Source organism: Bos grunniens, chromosome 21 (genome assembly GCF_055505025.1).
Source record: "Bos grunniens cultivar Pamir isolate PY7600 chromosome 21, Bosgru_T2T1.0, whole genome shotgun sequence".
Classification (NCBI taxonomy): Eukaryota; Metazoa; Chordata; class Mammalia; order Artiodactyla; family Bovidae; genus Bos; species Bos grunniens.
The window spans coordinates 47,821,933-47,838,296 of NC_141185.1; the positions used below are offsets into that span (position 1 = coordinate 47,821,933).

Consider the following 16,364-nt stretch of genomic DNA (forward strand, 5'->3'; position numbering starts at 1 on the left):
AGCTATAAGGGGCTTCCAGCAATAAAGAGTCCACCTGTCAATGCAGGAGACACAGATTCCATCCCTGATCTGGAAGATCCCACATGCCTTGGAACAACTAATCCCATGCCCCACAACTACTGAACCCATGCCCTAGAGTCTGTGCTCAGCAACAAGAGAAGCCACCGCAATGAGAAGTCTATGCACTGCAGTTAAAAAGTAGCCCCCACTCGCCACAACTAGAGAAGAACCCGCATGGCAATTAAGACCCAGCATAACCAAAAATAAAATAAGCCACAAGGATATATTGTATAGCATAGTAAATATAGCATTTTATAATAACTATAAATGGAGCATAGAGTATAGCCTTTAAAAATTGTGAATCACAATATTATACACTGCGACTTATATAATATTAAAAGTCAATCATATATCAATTAAAAAAAAAAAAGACCCACCTAATTCCCAGCACAAAGAATGGAAAAAGATCCATTATGATGCTAGAATACCAAGGATAAGGAAATTATTCTAAAAGCTTCTAGAAAGGAAAAAGCCATTAATATACAAGTGATCAAAAATGAGAATAAATGGGATCAGCTTTCTCAGCCAGAACACAGCCGGATAAAGTCTTCAAAGCTGTAAGAGAAAACGATTCCCAAATTTAAATCTATACCCTGTCAACTAGTAACCTAATGTAATGATAGAATAGAGACATTTTTCAGGTATGCAATGCCTCAGAAAAACTTTATCTCCTGTGTTTGCATTCTCCACCGAAATCAGAAAGACAAGAAAATAACTGACGCATACAGGCAGGAGATGTACTCTTTTTCTGGTACTGTTAGACTTGTTAGATCATGTGTATGGGGTACTCTGGTTTGGATGGAATGAAAAGAAGTGAGGAAAGAAGGCAGGAAAGCCAGGGTTCTCTGGCTTTTCATCAGGAGGGCTGGGGACGATGTCCCTTGATGAAATCCTATTAACAGGGGAAACTGAGCCATTTGAAGGGGCTCCCATTGAGGAGACTGATCCCTCCTGTAGTGGGATGGTGGATCCCGCCAGGAAAATTTTGTTTTCAGGTCTACCTTCTTTGGGAGGCTCTGAAAGTGAAGTCGCTCAGTCGTATCCGACTCTTTGTGACCCCATGGACCGTAGCCTACCAGGCTCCTCCGTCCATGGAATTTTCCAGGCAAGAGTACTGGGAAGGGTTGCCATTTCCTTCTCCAGGATATCTTCCCAAACCAGGGATCGAACCCAGGTTTCCCGCAATGCGGGCAGACGCTACTGCAGGCAGACGCTTTACTGTCTGAGCCACCAGGGAAGCCGCTCTGCCTTCTCCCACTCCCAGCAGCGGCCTTACCCAGGTCCTCCTGGGGTTCTGCTCTCTGCAGTTTTGGAACCAAGGATCCAGGCGCGGGAGGAGTCATCCACAGTATCGCAGAACCCACCGGTTCTTTCACCGCGCTGTGGGGACCGGCCGAGGAAGGAGCGGCCGATGCATCTGCGCCACCTGGTGGAGGAAGGGAGATGCAGCCTGGAGCCAAGGATTTTTGCAACAGTTTCCCTATTGGGAAAAACCACTACTTTGCTACTTGGTTTGTTCCGGGTACTCCAGTGTTCTTGCTTGGAGAATCCCAGGGACGGGGGAGCCTGGTGGGCTGCCGTCTATGGGGTCGCACTGAGTCGAACACGACTGAAATGACTTAGCAGCAGCAGTCCTCAATTTCATCTTCCCCTTATTTCACACACTCTGAGACCAGGCATCTTTGATTCCTACTCCAGCCTCAGAAGTCCTATAGCATCGTCTCCCCCAGACTCTACTGATCAAAGTGGTCACAAGCCTGCAGGGGGACATGGACTGGCTTCTCAAAAGGAGTTCGCAGCCACGTTTTTAAACTGCCACAGAAGTCCAATACTATTAATCAGAACAAGAATAAGATATTAATGTTTTTACACATGTATCGGTTCATTGGGTAGATTCATGTGGAAGCCACAGTATTATGATGGTTAAGAGTCTGGGGTTAAACTCAAACAGAACTGAGTTCAAAGACTGGCTCAGCCGTGGAGCAGTGTGTCTTGGAGCAAGCCACTCCTCTGGGCTGTTTCCTCGCTGGTAAAATGAGGGTAAACAATATCTGCTTCACAGAGTTTTAGGGGTTTTTGTTTTTAGAACTATACAGGATGGCATATGCAAATAATTTGTCCCATAATAAACATTCAGAAAATGATAATCCCCTTTATCCAAGTTATTTCAAAATTTCCATTAGTTCTATTATCTCAGACATTTTTAAATGTTTCATTTAGTGATTTATGGCTGTACTGGGTCTTCACTGCTGCATGAGGCTTTCTCTAGTTGCAGCAGGCAGGGGCCACTCTCTCGTTGTGGTGGGCCGGCTTCTCATTGTGGGATCTAGGGCACGCGGGCTCATAGTTGTGGCATGTAGGCTTAGTTGCCCCTTGGCACGTAGGAACTTCCTGGAGCCAGGATCAAACCCATGCCCCCTGCACTGGCAGCAGATTCTTCACCACTGGGCCACCAGGGAAGTCCTCTCAGACTTTTTAAAGATGTGCTAGCATTGCACGTCTTTACAGATATGTGGAAAGAATAGCTGCCTTTCTTCAGGGGACAATACCCCTCATTCTTTGGGGGAATTGTTCAACCCCCTGCCTCCAACCATGCTGTCCGAACAGAAGCTGCCATCTTCTGCCTTCTGGTCACAGTGACAGACTGGGGAGTAGGGAAAAGCGCCAGACTGGACCAATGATCACATCCCACCTTCCAGCCCTTAGTGACTGGCCTGGAGGAAGGCACATGACCCCAGAGGATCAATCACACTCTTGGAGATTTGCCCTCTTTTTATTCCCCCAACGAGCTGTTGAGGGGGGGTGGGGGCGGGGAAGTAAGCTTCCATGTGAATTCATGATTTTCCGATGGCCAGGATCCCAGTCTTAAGGAGAAAGCCAGTTCCACAGCAGGAAGTCACCATGTACATGGGAAGACACAAGCACAATGAAGAGCAGGGGCCGAGAGGCACAGAGTCCTAGACCATCCCTGGGTCCCGCTGCCTGGGGCTGTCCTCCTGCAACTACCTGGTGAGAGTCAATCCTCCCCTTTTCTCTGGAACTGTTTGTTTTCTGTGGCTTGCAATCAAATGAACTCTGAGTAAAATACTGCTCTGACTTATATATTTTATTAAAAAGGTAAATTGTTCATAAACTCCAGTACTTTCACTATTATAAGAAAACCAATAAATGACTAGTCTGGAGAAGACTGAGAGTCCTTTGGATGGCAAGGAGATAAAACCAATCAATCCTAAAGGAAATTAACCCTGAATATTCATTGGAAGGACTGATGCTGAAACTAAAGCTCCAATACTTTGGTTACCCGATACAAAGAGCCAACTCATTGGAAAACACCCTGATGCTGGGAAAGACTGAGGGCAGGAGGAGAAGGGGGCGGCAGAGGATGAGATCATTGGATGGCATCATCAACTCAATGGACGTGAGTTCAAACAAACTCTGGGAGATAGTGAAGGACAAGGAAACCTGGTGTGCTGCAGTCCACGGGGTTGCAAAGCATTGAACACGACTCAGCGACTGAACAACAGTAAATGACTATGACACACCTTGTAAGGGATAAAACCCACCGGGCTGTTGAAAGCTGCTGACTTGAGCTTCCTAGAATTCATTCCAGCTTACATAGATTACATGGATTCATTGAATGATGAAACGTTTCAGATATCACCTCCTTTCCCCTACCAGGCACCAAATTTTCTCACCTGGGGTTCTGTTCTTACCAAGATGACCCTGGACCCAGCCTCCAGTATTTGGCCATATTCTGGCTCAGAACAGCTGACGCTGCAAAACCCAGCTTGCCCCAGGTCCCAACAAAGGAGATTAGAGATACTTATCCCTGGGTCACTGTGGAAGAAAAGATCCTTTGAAAGTTGTGTACTTTAATACAGTTCATTTCTCCTCTAATGGAGGCACTGACTGAAAAAAAAAGATTGGTTAGAATATAAACAAGCAATGCCTCTAAAAGTAGAAAACAGTCTTACTGAGAAACCAAGTTTCAGGAGATAAAAGCAATCTTTAGTTCACAAGGCAAGTGTCCCATCTCATCCCTAAATAATTTATCTTTTTTTTCTTGGAAAGGAAAGCAAAAATTTTGCTTGGGAAAGCAAAATTTGTCCTTTGACACCTGGCATTGAAGAGCAGAAACAGCCCGCATGTAGTAGGTGGGCTGTTAGTAGTGGCTTCAAAAGCCTTCCCCGGCAGCTCAGATGGTAAAGAATCCACCTGCAAAGCAGGTGACCAAGACTCCATCTCTGGGTGGGGAAGATCCCCTGGAGAAGGGGACGGCTACCCACTCCGGTATTCTTGCCTGGGAAATCCCATGGACAGAGGAGCTGGGCGGGCTACAGTCCATGGGGTCACAAAGAATCGGACACATAAGCTCTGTTTATTGCCTATCTTGTGTCTGCTCCATCGCTCAGTCGTGTACAACCCTCTGTAGCTCCATGGACTGTAACCCACGAGGCTCCTCTGTCCATGGGATTTCCCAGGCAAGAATATTGGAGTGGGTTGCCATCTCCTTCTCCAATTGCATATCTTTCTTCACCTATGTGAAAAATGAGTCCCATCTTGGGAATTCCTTGGTGAACCGGTGGTTAGGACTTGGTGCTATCACTGCCAGGCCAGGTCTGATCCCTGGTTGGGGAACGAAGATCCTGCAAGCTGAAAAGAAAAAAAAAAAAAAGAGGAAAAGAAAAATGAGCCCCATCTTGAAAAGATATGGAAAGTGACTGTTTGGAGTGAAGTCAAATAGCACATAAACTTATAGGAGAATTTGAAATCTGTTCCAAACAGTCCTCGTGAGGTTACCTTTTCCTTTTTCTTTCATTTTTATTAAAAAAAAAATTTTTTTTTGGCTGCACTGGGCAGCCTGTAAGATCTTAGTTCCCTGAACAGGGTGGGAACTAGCACCTCCTGTAGTAGAAGGTGAACTTCTTAACCACTGGACCACCAGAGAAGTCCCTTCCTTGTTCTTTTAAACTCCATGTGTGTTAAGTTGCTTCAGTCATGTCTGATTCTTTGTGACCCCATGGGCTGTAGCCCACTGGGCTTCTCTGTCTATGGGATTCTCCAGGCAAGAATATTGGAGTGGGTTGTCATGCCCTCCTCCAGCGGATCTTCCCGAATCAGAGATTGAACCCATGTCTCTTCTGTCTCCTGCATTGGCAGGTGGGTTCTTTACCACTAGCGCCATCTGGGAAGGCCTTTAAGCTCTATACACAATGTGAGACACTTGGTGGGCAGGAGGGGAGCTGGGGGGAGGAATGCTCTTCCAGCTCCATCCTGCTGCTCTCCAAGAGGAAAAACACAGGCCCCATAGGCTTGAGTCTGCTTTATGGACCAGGCCACGTTCACTAGTGAGCCGGGTCACTGTAGGTTCACCGGCTCTGCACAGCTGATCGGCCTCTTTCGCTCTGCCTGCTTTCCTGAGCCTAAGGCATAGAGTTGGTACAACCCTGCCATGACCCTTCTTCATTCCTTTCTCTCTGGTGGTCTCCTGTCAAAAAGCTGAATTGGAAACCTTTGCAGTTTGGCCCCGTGGCTCTCTCTCCACTTCCTCTCCCATGAGTTTCAAGACTCTGACTTTCTTCTTTTAGGCCTTGGTGGCCAATGAGTGGCACATTTCAGACTTGGACTTTATCAGATGGAGTGGTCATTTTTCAGGCTCCAGTGGACTCTACCAGCCCCAGGCTGTCAGAGAACCCGCTGTCAAGGGGTGAGGCTGGTTCTCACTTGTTTTCCAGTTTTTGTTTTTTTTTTTTTACTTTTTCATGCAGGATCTTAGTTCCCAGACCAGGGGTTGAACTTTTTCCCCCAGTGGAAGCCCAGTGGAAGCCCATTGGACCACCAGGGAAGTTCCTCCCATTTGGTCTTGTTTCCCATTTGTTCATCAAGAACCCCACAGGGAAAAGGCAAAGCTGCTCTTTCATTCTATCTTCCTCTTCTTGTCCAGTGGCAGGGTGTGTAGGTCAGATCCCAAATAAGACATGTACAAGATACATATTCTTCTTCACTCACATAAAGTTTGCACTGTAATGGCAATTTTGCTCTACAAAGACCTCTGGAGCTCAGGTTCCTTCTAATTTGTGGCTGCCCCATCCGTGGCTTGTTGCTTTTGTCTCCACGACCTAAGGGGGCTCACCTTCGAATCTGTGTTCCAGCAGGCTTGGAGCAACATTGTGAAATGTTTCAGGGACATGGAAGATATGTCCCTTTATCTAAGGCAGTGGTCAGCAAGCTACAGACTGCAGGTAGGCCATCTTTCCTACACTGGGTCAGATTTTGGTGACCATTATTTTGAAATTCTTGTAAGCCAGGTTCCTGATATTCATTTGCTGTTGTTGTTCAGTCCCCAAGCATTGCCTGACTTTTGGGACCCCATGGACTGCAGCATGCCAGGCCGCCCTGTCCGTCACCATCTCCCGCAGTTTGCCCAAATATTAATTTATAACCATGCTGATTTCTTTTGTCCTCTCTGCCTTCCTTTTCTCATTGGGATATTTTACCATAGCAGAACTAGAGTTCCATTTTGACTTCTTCCTGAATGGCTGTATTTTCAAGTGTGGAATCTGTGCCTGGCTATGCCAGCTTCTCCTTCGCTTCCACTCACAAAGTCTCTGTGGGCAGTTACTCCCATGTTACCATTCCATGTCTTTGTCAGAACTTGGTCGAAAACAGCAACTCCCTTCCCCCTCTGGAACGGAAATCACTCCCCAGGCAAGTTAGGAACTTGTACCCTGGATGGAGGGTAGGTAGGAATCCTAATAGATGTCCCAGTGGAGAAGGTCCCATCCACTCCACTCATATCCTAGCTCTGGTCCCCTTTGTGATTTGGGTCAGGACTTCCTTCCATTCTCTCCCTCCATGACAATTCCTCCTGGCGTTTTACTCTCAACACACAAGCTTCCAGCTTTGAGGATTTCTGAAGCAGGCATGTAGCTTCTTAACACTCCTCCATCCTAAGAGGTCTGCCTCTTTCAAACACCCTCCCAAGGCTAAATTCACTCTTTTGCCCCAACACATCATCTTGGTTACACCCGTGAGATCTTATTTACCACCCTGTTTTCTGGCTTCAATCTTGAACTTGCTCATGACTCATGAACTGTCTGTACATCAGGGAAGAACAACTGTGAATCAAGTCTGGGGCAACTTCTGAAACTATTATATTCCTATGTGAGTAACAACTGAAAGAACTCAAGGTTCCCAGTTCAGAACAGAAGACTGGATGGTTGCCATCTTTGAACAGCTGGAGGGCTATTTTGTGGAAAGTAGAACATTTCCATAAGGTTTCTATAAAATGTGATTTTTTTTAAAACCAATGAGCAAGTATTACTTTGGTTTTGGGTGGGGGGAAGAACAATAAAGACACACACATGATTGGTCTTGTTCATTCTGGGCTACTTAGAGTAGCCCAGAATGGCAAAACTTTTTGATGCAGAATCAAAACGAACCTTCAAAGAAGTGGAGTTGTCCAATATGAGATGAGTTGCCTGGAGAAGTAGTGAGATTCTTGTTTGGATGGTATGCAAGAAGATGACGATGAACACTTGATTTCAAGCGGAATGAGGAGCTGAACAATGTGGTACTCCGAGGCGGCATCCTCTTGATTGGAAAGTAAACGGAACCTTCTTGATTAGCTCAGGTTATAGGGGATTTGGGAAAGAATTCAGCTCTCATTGAATCCAAGGAAAAATTGAGCAACGAGGCTGCAGGAAGGGTGGAGATGAAATCAGCTCCAAGCCAGGTCCACTGTGATGACTCAGCTCTGAGCTGTGTTTCTTTCTTTTTCGTTTTTTTTTTTTCTTTAGTTTGATCTTTCCCGAAAATCTGAGAGACCACTGACATGACCGTAGGCTTGCTTCTCTTGAGTCAGGTGTTCAGTCCTGATTCAGTCTACAATGTTCATAGGGGTGGAGTCTCATGATTCAAACGTAAAATCTCTCTGATGACAGAGACCATCCACGCTGTGGGTATAAAAATTCTCAGAAAAGTTGGGAGGGGCAGACAGCCTCAAAATGATACAAACAGTCCTGTCCAAACTCAGGGCTCACCAATTCTGAGTCATTAGTAATTTCAAGCAGATGATGTTCTCCATGTGGTTGTAAAGAGGCCAGGACTAATTCATATTCAGCCGAAGGCACGCGCTTGAATTAAAGTGAGGGGTCAACAGAGGTGAGAGCAGGACCATGAAGTGAGAGCAGAATGAATCAATGGAAAAAGAGTAAATGGGGCTCATTGATTGACTCACAGACCTTGATGCGCTGCCGGCTGGAACAAGCATTGTCTAGGACAGAGCTACCCCTGGGCTGAATTACAAGTTACAAAAACTCTGTGTCCAAGCAGGGTTTTTCCCATGCAATTATTTATTTGGCTGTGCTGGGTATTCATTGCTCCGTGGCCTTTTCTCTAGCTGCAGCAAGAGGGGGCTACTCTCTAGTTGCGAGGGTTTCTCATTGTGGGGGCTGCTCTTATTGCAGAGCATGGGGTCTAGGATGAGGGGGCTTCAGTAGCTGCGACTTCCAGGCTCTAGAGTTCTGGCTTGGTATTTGTGGCACATGGGCTTAGTTGCTCTGTGGCATGTGGGGTCTTCCCAGACCAGGGATCAAACTCGTGTTCCTTGCACTGGTAGGTGGATTCTTTACCACTGAGCCACCAGGGAAGCCCATCCCATGCAGTTTAAAAATTTTTTAATTTTAAAATAGTTTTAGATTTACAGAAAGGCTGTATAAATAATAGAGTTCCCATGAATCCTATAGATCCCCCCGCCCAGTTTCCTCTCCCAGTTACTATGATCTATTATCACAACTGATAGATAAATATTAATATGTTTTTAACTTATACTCCACACTTTATTTGGATTTCATGAGTTTTTCCCTAATATAATTTTTCCATCCCAGTATCCCATGCAAGATACTGGATCAGTTTCTTAGGGTTTCTGGAACAAATCACCACAAATTTAGTGGCTGAAAATAACAGAAATGTATTCTCTGGAGTTCCAGAGGCTAGCAGTCCTAAGTGTGCAGGGTACCCTCCCCCAAAGCCTCTAGGGGAGAACCCTTCCTGCCTCTTCCAGCTTCCAGGGGCCCCAGGTGCTCCTTGGCTTGGGGTGGGCTATATCTTGGAGCTCGACGCTGATCTCTGTGGCCATCTTTCTACTACCTTCTTTGTGCATCTCTGGGCCTGTGTGCTTCAAACTCCCCTGTCCTTTCTCTTATAAAGACACCCAGTCATTGAATTTAGGGCTCACTGTAAATCCAGGATAATCTCATCTTGAGGTCCTTAACCTAATTACATCTGTAAAATCCTACTTCCAACGAAGGTCAGATTCACAGGTAGTGAGGGCTGGCATTTGAATATAGCTTTTGGGGGGAGACAAAATTCAATCCACTGTGATACACATTGAGTCATCTTGTCTGCTTTGGCTTCTTGGAGTTGTGACAGTTTCTCAGAGCTTCCCTGCTTCTAATTGACCCCCATCTTGAGGATGATTGAGGATCAATATTCTGTAGACTGTGTCTCAATTTGAGTTTGTCTGATGTTTTTCTCATGGTTAGACTGGGGTTGGACCATGAAAGCTTGACCATAAAGAAGGCTGAGTGCTGAAGAATTGATGCTTTCAAATTGTGGTGCTAGAGAAGTCTCTTGAGAGTCCCTTGGACAGCAAGATCAAACCAGTCAATCCTAAAGGAAATCAACCCTGAGTATTCATTGGAAGGAATGATGGTAAAGCTAAAGCTCTAATATTTGGCCACCTGATGCAAAGACTGACTGATTGGAAAAGACCCTGATGCTGGGAAAGATTGAAAGCAAAAGAAGGGGTGACACACACACACAAAAAAAGAAGGGGGTGACAGAGGATGAGATGGTTGGATGGCATCACCGACTCAATGGACATGAATTTGGGCAAACTCAGGATGATAGTGAAGGACAGGGAAACCTGGCGTGCTGCAGTTCATGGGGTCACAAAGCATTGGACACCACTTAGCGACTGAGGTTATGAGCTTTGGGGAGGAGTACCACAGAGGTGAATTGCCCTTCTCGACACAACGTATCAAAGGTACGTGTTCTCAATTGAACTGAACGACTGAAGAGGTTAACTGTGACGACCTGGCTAAGGAAGTGTTTACCAGGCTTCTCTGTGGCCAAGTTTCTTTCCTGTTCCCCTGCTTCCATACTGTACCCTTTGGAAGAACACCTCTAAGCACAGTCCACCCTTAAGAGGTGGGAAGCAACGCTTTACTGCTTGAGTGGTTGCATACGTCGTTTGGAATGATTCTATTGTCCTTACAATTTTACAAGCACGCTATCATAGGAAAGGCAGATTTCATGGATTCCAACCAGAGTCCCGTGGCCTTTCCCCAGTTCCCCTTAGTGAGTCTGAAATGCAGGACAAATCATCTGAGGAGACAGAGCTCTGAAGAGTTTTCATTAAGAACAGAAAATGCCATAGGACGGAGTTATTCACAGCACGGACTGTTGCGGTCCTCATATGCTTTGCAGTCTGCAGTAACATACATATAGATGTTGAAAGTGATGTTCAGAAACTGCATAGCAAGTTGACAGAGTAATCTTATGTTCATTGAATCAAATAATAAAGATGCCTTTATTATTATTATTTTCCCAGTAATTCACTTATATTGTCCTTTATACAAGGATTGGTCCAGGACGAAATGGGGAGGGGGGCAGAAAATGGTCTCCAGCACAGACTGGACCCCACTGAGTGTGGCCTCACACAGCCTCTGGTGTTCCAGGCTGCCCCCTTCTCTTTACCCACCCTGCATTTGCCCCTTGATCCCAGATGTAAGGCCTGCACACCCCCACAACGGGCAGCTGTCTGGGCCCCACCCCCCAAGCTCGTGGCAGTGACCCTCCCTACAGGGCATGCTGTTGTCAGTGTCCCCTCCAAAAGCAAGACAGTCCCTCTGTGGTGCCCCCACAGGCAGCACTCTACTGCTCCGAGCCTGGCTGTGGTCAACTCCTATCTGCAGTCGGTTCCACGGGCAGCCACAGCCAGCCACACCTGGGAAAGGCCTGCTCTCACTGTGCCCTGGGCAACCAGACCTTTCCATGAGCAAAGCCCTTTCAATTCTTCGCTCATGGTCAGGCACATGCAGGGAGCAGCAGGAGGAGGGCGGGAGCCTCAGATCCTGAAAGGGCTTCCGATGTCACTCTTACTGCGCTCTCCAAATGCAGCCATTCACAGTCATGTGACTAAGAGGAGTTTCCCTGACCAGGCCACCCCAACAGAGCTGCACTTAAAATGATAAATACAGATGGCCCACAGGCAAGTGAAAAGACGCCCACTATCACTAACTGTTAAGAGAAACGCAAATCAAAACTACAATGAAATACCACCACGCACCAGTCAGAATGGCCATCATTAAAAAGCCTACAGACGGCAAATTCTGGAGAGGGTCTGGAGAAAAGGGAGCCCTCTTACATTGTTGGTGGGGATATAAATTGGTGCAACTGCTGTGGAAAACACTGTGGCGGTCTCTCAAAAGAAGTAAAACAAAAAAAACAAAACGCTAAAAATAGAGCTACCATATGACCCTGCAATTCTACTCCTGGGTGTATACCCAGACAAAACTATAATCGAAAAGATACATGTACCCGCCACGCTCATGCAAGCATTAGTCGCTCAGTCGTGTCTGACTCTGCAGCCCCATGGACTGTAGCCCACCAGGTTCCTCTGTCCACGGAATTCTCCAGGCAAGAATACTGGAGTGGGTAGCCATTCCCTTTTCCAGGGGATCTTCCCAACCTAGGGATTGAACCTGTATCTCCTGCATTGCAGATGGATTCTTTACTGTCTGAACCACCTATGTAATAGCAGCACTATTGACAATAGCCAAGACATGGAAACAACCTACATTTACATCAACAGTTTAGTGGATAAAGAAAATGTGGTGCATATATATATATATATATAAAAAATAGAATACTGCTCAGCCATAAAAAACAAATAATGCCATTTGCAGCAACGTGGATGGACCTAGAGATTATCATACTCAGCAAAGTAAGTCAGAGAGAGAAAGACAAATACCACATGACATCACTTATGTATGGAATCTCAAATATGACACAAATGAAATTATCTATGAAACAGAAACAGACTCACAGACACAGAGAGCACTGGTGGTTGCCAAGGGGGAAGTGTAATAGGGAAGGGATGGATTGGGAGTCTGGGATTAGCAGATGCAAACTATATATATATATATAAACTGAATCACTTTGCTAAACATGGGAAACTGCTGCTGCTAAGTCACCTCGGTCGTGTCCGACTCTGTGCGACCCCATAGACGGCAGCCCACCAGGCTCCCCCGTCCCTGGGATTCTCCAGGCAAGAACACTGGAGTGGGTTGCCATTTCCTTCTCCAATGCATGAAAGTGAAAAGTGAAAGTGAAGTCGCTCAGGTTGTCTACTTGAAAGTTATACAGTCGTGTCCGACTCCTAGCGACCCCATGGACTGCAGTCTACCAGGCTCCTCCGTGCATGGGATTTTCCAGGCAAGAGTACTGGAGAGGGGTGCCATTGCCTTCTCCAAAACATGGGAAACTAACACGTTGCAAATGAATTATACTGCAATAAAATAAATTTTTAAAAATATATAAATATTTATTGTATGTGGATTGATATCACACCAAGTATAGAAGAACACAGAATCTGCATATTTCAAGAAACCTAATTTATGTAAAAACACACAAGCACGTTCAAATATTTGATACACCCCTGGTGGTCTAGTGACTAGGATTCAGTGCTTTCAAATATTTGGTATAAATATAAATGGTTGTTTAAATTATTGACTTGGGCTTTAGTTGGGAAAAAAAAAGAATCCTGTAGTTATCTTGTAGATAACCTGATACTACAGTGCATTGTGTTAAAATATATAAAAATTTAAGTGGGAATTTGTATAATCCTATTCTGGCATTATTTTCACTTTATAATATACTAAGAACCTTAAAAAATGCCACTGGCCAGGCCACGTACAGGTACCCACCCCACCAGCCCCACTGGAGTCACTTTCCCCTTCCCTCCTCTCAAGGACTCCTCCCCAGAAGCCATCTCCGCCCAGTCTCTGCTTCCCTTCCCAGTGGATCCTCTTCTTGCAGGAAGTTTCCAGCTCTGTAGCTCATTACAGTCTGGTTCACTGCTGTCCCCCTACCTAGCTCACAGTCCAGCACATAGTAGGTGTTACAGACTGAACTGTGTGCCTCTAGATTCCTATGCTGGAGCCCTAACCCCCAGTGTGACAGTATTTGGAGATGGGAACCTTTGCAAGTAAGCCAGGTTAGATGAAGTCATGAGAGCTGTGCTCTCATGATGGGCAAGATTAGGGCCTTTATTAAGACACCGGGGAGCTGCTGTCTCTCTTTGCTGTACAAGGACACGGCTAGAGGGTGGTGTCTATAAATCAGGAAAAGAAGCCAACCACGCAGGCACCCTAACCTTGGGCTTCTCGCCTCCAAAACTGTGACAAAATGAATTTCTGTTGTTTAAGCTGTGCCGTCTGCAGTACTTTGTTATGGCAACCCAATCAAGCTGAGTATGATCTCAGGTACTCATACACATTCCTTGATCGAATAAACAAGCAATATACAATCCTGGTGATACCACCCTTATGGCAGAAAGTAAAGAGGAACTAAAAAGCCTCTTGATGAAAGTAAAAGTGGAGAGTGAAAAAGTTGGCTTAAAGCTCAACATTCAGAAAACAAAGATCATGGCATCTGGTCCCATCACTTCATGGGAAATAGATGGGTAAACAGTGGAAACAGTGTCAGACTTTATTTTTTGGGTTCCAAAATCACTGCAGATGGTGACTGCAGCCATGAAATTAAAAGACGCTTACTCCTTGGAAGGAAAGTTATGACCAACCTAGATAGCATATTCAAAAGCAGAGACATCACTTTGCCAACAAAGGTCCATCTAGTCAAGGCTATGGTTTTTCCTGTGGTCATGTATGGATGTGAGAGTTGGACTGTGAAGAAGGCTGAGCACCGAAGAATTGATGCTTTTGAACTGTGGTGTTGGAGAAGAGTCCCTTGGACTGCAAGGAGATCCAATTAGTCCATTCTGAAGGAGATCAGCCCTGGGATTTCTTTGGAAGGAATGATGCTAAAGCTGAAACTCCAGTACTTTGGCCACCTCATGCAAAGAGTTGACTCATTGGAAAAGACTCTGATGCTGGGAGGGATTGGGGGCAGGAGGAGAAGGGGACGACAGAGGATGACATGGCTGGATGGCATCACTGACTCGATGGACGTGAGTCTGGGTGAACTCCAGGAGTTGGTGATGGACAGGGAGGCCTGGCGTGCTGCGATTCATGGGGTCGCAAAGAGTCGGACACGACTGAGCGACTGAACTGAACTGATACAATCCTGGAGTGGACAAAGTACTTTCACAGGATTCATTCTTTGCAAGGATCTCTCTATGCTTCAACTCCCTTTGATTTTCTAGTGAAAGTGTTAGTTACTCAGCCATCTCCGACTCTTTTCAACCCCATGGACTGTAGCCTCTGTCTGTGAGATTTCCAAGGCAAGAATACTGGAGTGGGTTCTATTCCCTCTTCCAGGGGATCTTCCTGACCCAGGGATTGAACCCAGGTCTCCTGAATTGCAGGCAGATTCTTTACCATCCGAGTCACCAGGGAAGCCCCAAAGCACACATCTGACGAAGGTGGTATTTGAACTCATGCGTGTAGAGCACAATGGACTAGCAGCTTAACTCCTCGGCCTTAACCACTTGGCCACCTTGTCCTTGCTGATTTCTAGTGTTTCACAAAACCTGAGACTTCTCCAGGCCAGTAACACAAAATCAGTTTTGGTCTTTAGGGTCTGGTAAAGGCACCTTGAATCACTTGGTGGTGGGCTCATCCAGTACTGAGCTGGTCTGGATTCTGAAGCCCTTTTTGGATTCAGTGCAAAGAATGCTGTGATTGATTAGCAATGCCTGTCGTGACTGTGGGTGGTGTTAAGTGGAGGCATCCGAGCCAATCCTGACCCAGAAGCTGCTGCTTAGGGTGCAGTTAGGCACAGGCACTAAAAAGCAGAGACGTTACTTTGCCAACAAAGGTCTGTCTAGTCAAGGCTATGGTTTTTCCAGTAGTCATGTATGGATTTGAGAGTTGGACTATAAAGAAAGCTGAGTGCCGAAGAATTGATGCTTTTGAACTGTGGTGTTGGAGAAGACTCTTGAGATACCCTTGGACTGCAAGGAGATCCAACCAGTCCATCCTAAAGGAAATCAGTCCTGAATATTCACTGGAAGGACTGATGCTAATGCTAAAACTCCAATACTCTGGCAACCTGATGCAAAGAACTGACTCATCTGAAAAGACCTTGATGCTGGGAAAGATCGAAGGCAGGAGGAGAAGGGGACGACAGAGGATGAGATAGCTGGATGGCATCACCAACTCAATGGACATGAGTTTGAGTAAGCTCTGGGAGTTGGTGATGGACAGGGAGGCCTGGCGTGCTGCAGTCCACGGGGTCGCAAAGTCAGACATGACGGAGAGACTGAACTGAACCGAACTGAGGCTCAGGGAGCTGGTACCAGCACAGGTGCCTCTCTAAGCAGTGTATTTTTGTGGTATTATTTTTGGGAGCCTCAAGGGACTCCCAGCTTCTGCAGGTACAAGAAGAGGAAGAAGGAGCATGGTGGGTGGAGGAGAAGGTGAGATACCACCGCTTGGATGACCAAGGAGTCCCCTGGATCAGAACAGCTCTTGAGCTGGAAGCAGTCCATACAGGTATAGCATGGGATGCATGCTGGTACCTCTGATAGAGGGTGAATTCCATTCCATAAAGACTCATTTAACACCTTTCACAATACGTGCTCAATACGTGCCAAGCTGGTTCAATCGTGTCCAACTCTTGGCAACCCCATGGACTGTAGCCCGCCAGGCTCCTCTGTCCATGGGATTCTCCAGGCAAGAATACTGGAGTGGGTTGCTATGCCCTCCTCCAGGGAGATTTTCCTGACCCAGGGATCGAACTTGCATATCTTTAAGTCTCCTGCATTGGTAGGCGGGTTCTTTACCACCAGTGCCACCTGGGAAACTCCCACTTTTCACAGGCCCAGCATTGCGTTGAGCACCATGAGGACCCAGAAACATCCGAGTCCTGTCTCTGAGGGGCCAACAGTCCTCCCGGAAATGTGACTGGCCAGGTGCTGTGTGCACGGGTGGTCCAGGAAAGGAGGCTGGGGAGGGGATGGCGCCCAAATACTAAAAGAGACAGCTATGATGTCCAGGCCTCCTGTGACAGCTCAAGGGGAGTCGGGGCTGCAGGGAGCAAGGAAGAGCTATGCCCTG

General features: G+C 46.3%; 1 protein-coding gene across 4 annotated transcripts in view; it reads right to left on the reverse strand.

The window, feature by feature from the left end:
- Nucleotides 1-1,212: 1,212 nt before the first annotated feature.
- Nucleotides 1,213-16,364, reverse strand: part of SLC28A1 (solute carrier family 28 member 1) — a 77,260-nt gene continuing 62,108 nt past the window's right edge. For 2 of the 4 annotated variants that reach the window (XM_086364445.1, XM_086364442.1), the window contains one exon: nt 1,213-1,486. In XM_086364445.1, coding sequence (XP_086220571.1) covers nt 1,333-1,486 — 154 coding nt within the window. In that variant the 3' untranslated portion in view covers nt 1,213-1,332. Of the gene's footprint in view, nt 1,487-3,894; nt 4,714-16,364 lie in introns of those variants that run through there. The other 2 variants (XM_086364447.1, XM_086364444.1) reach the window with 2 other exon arrangements.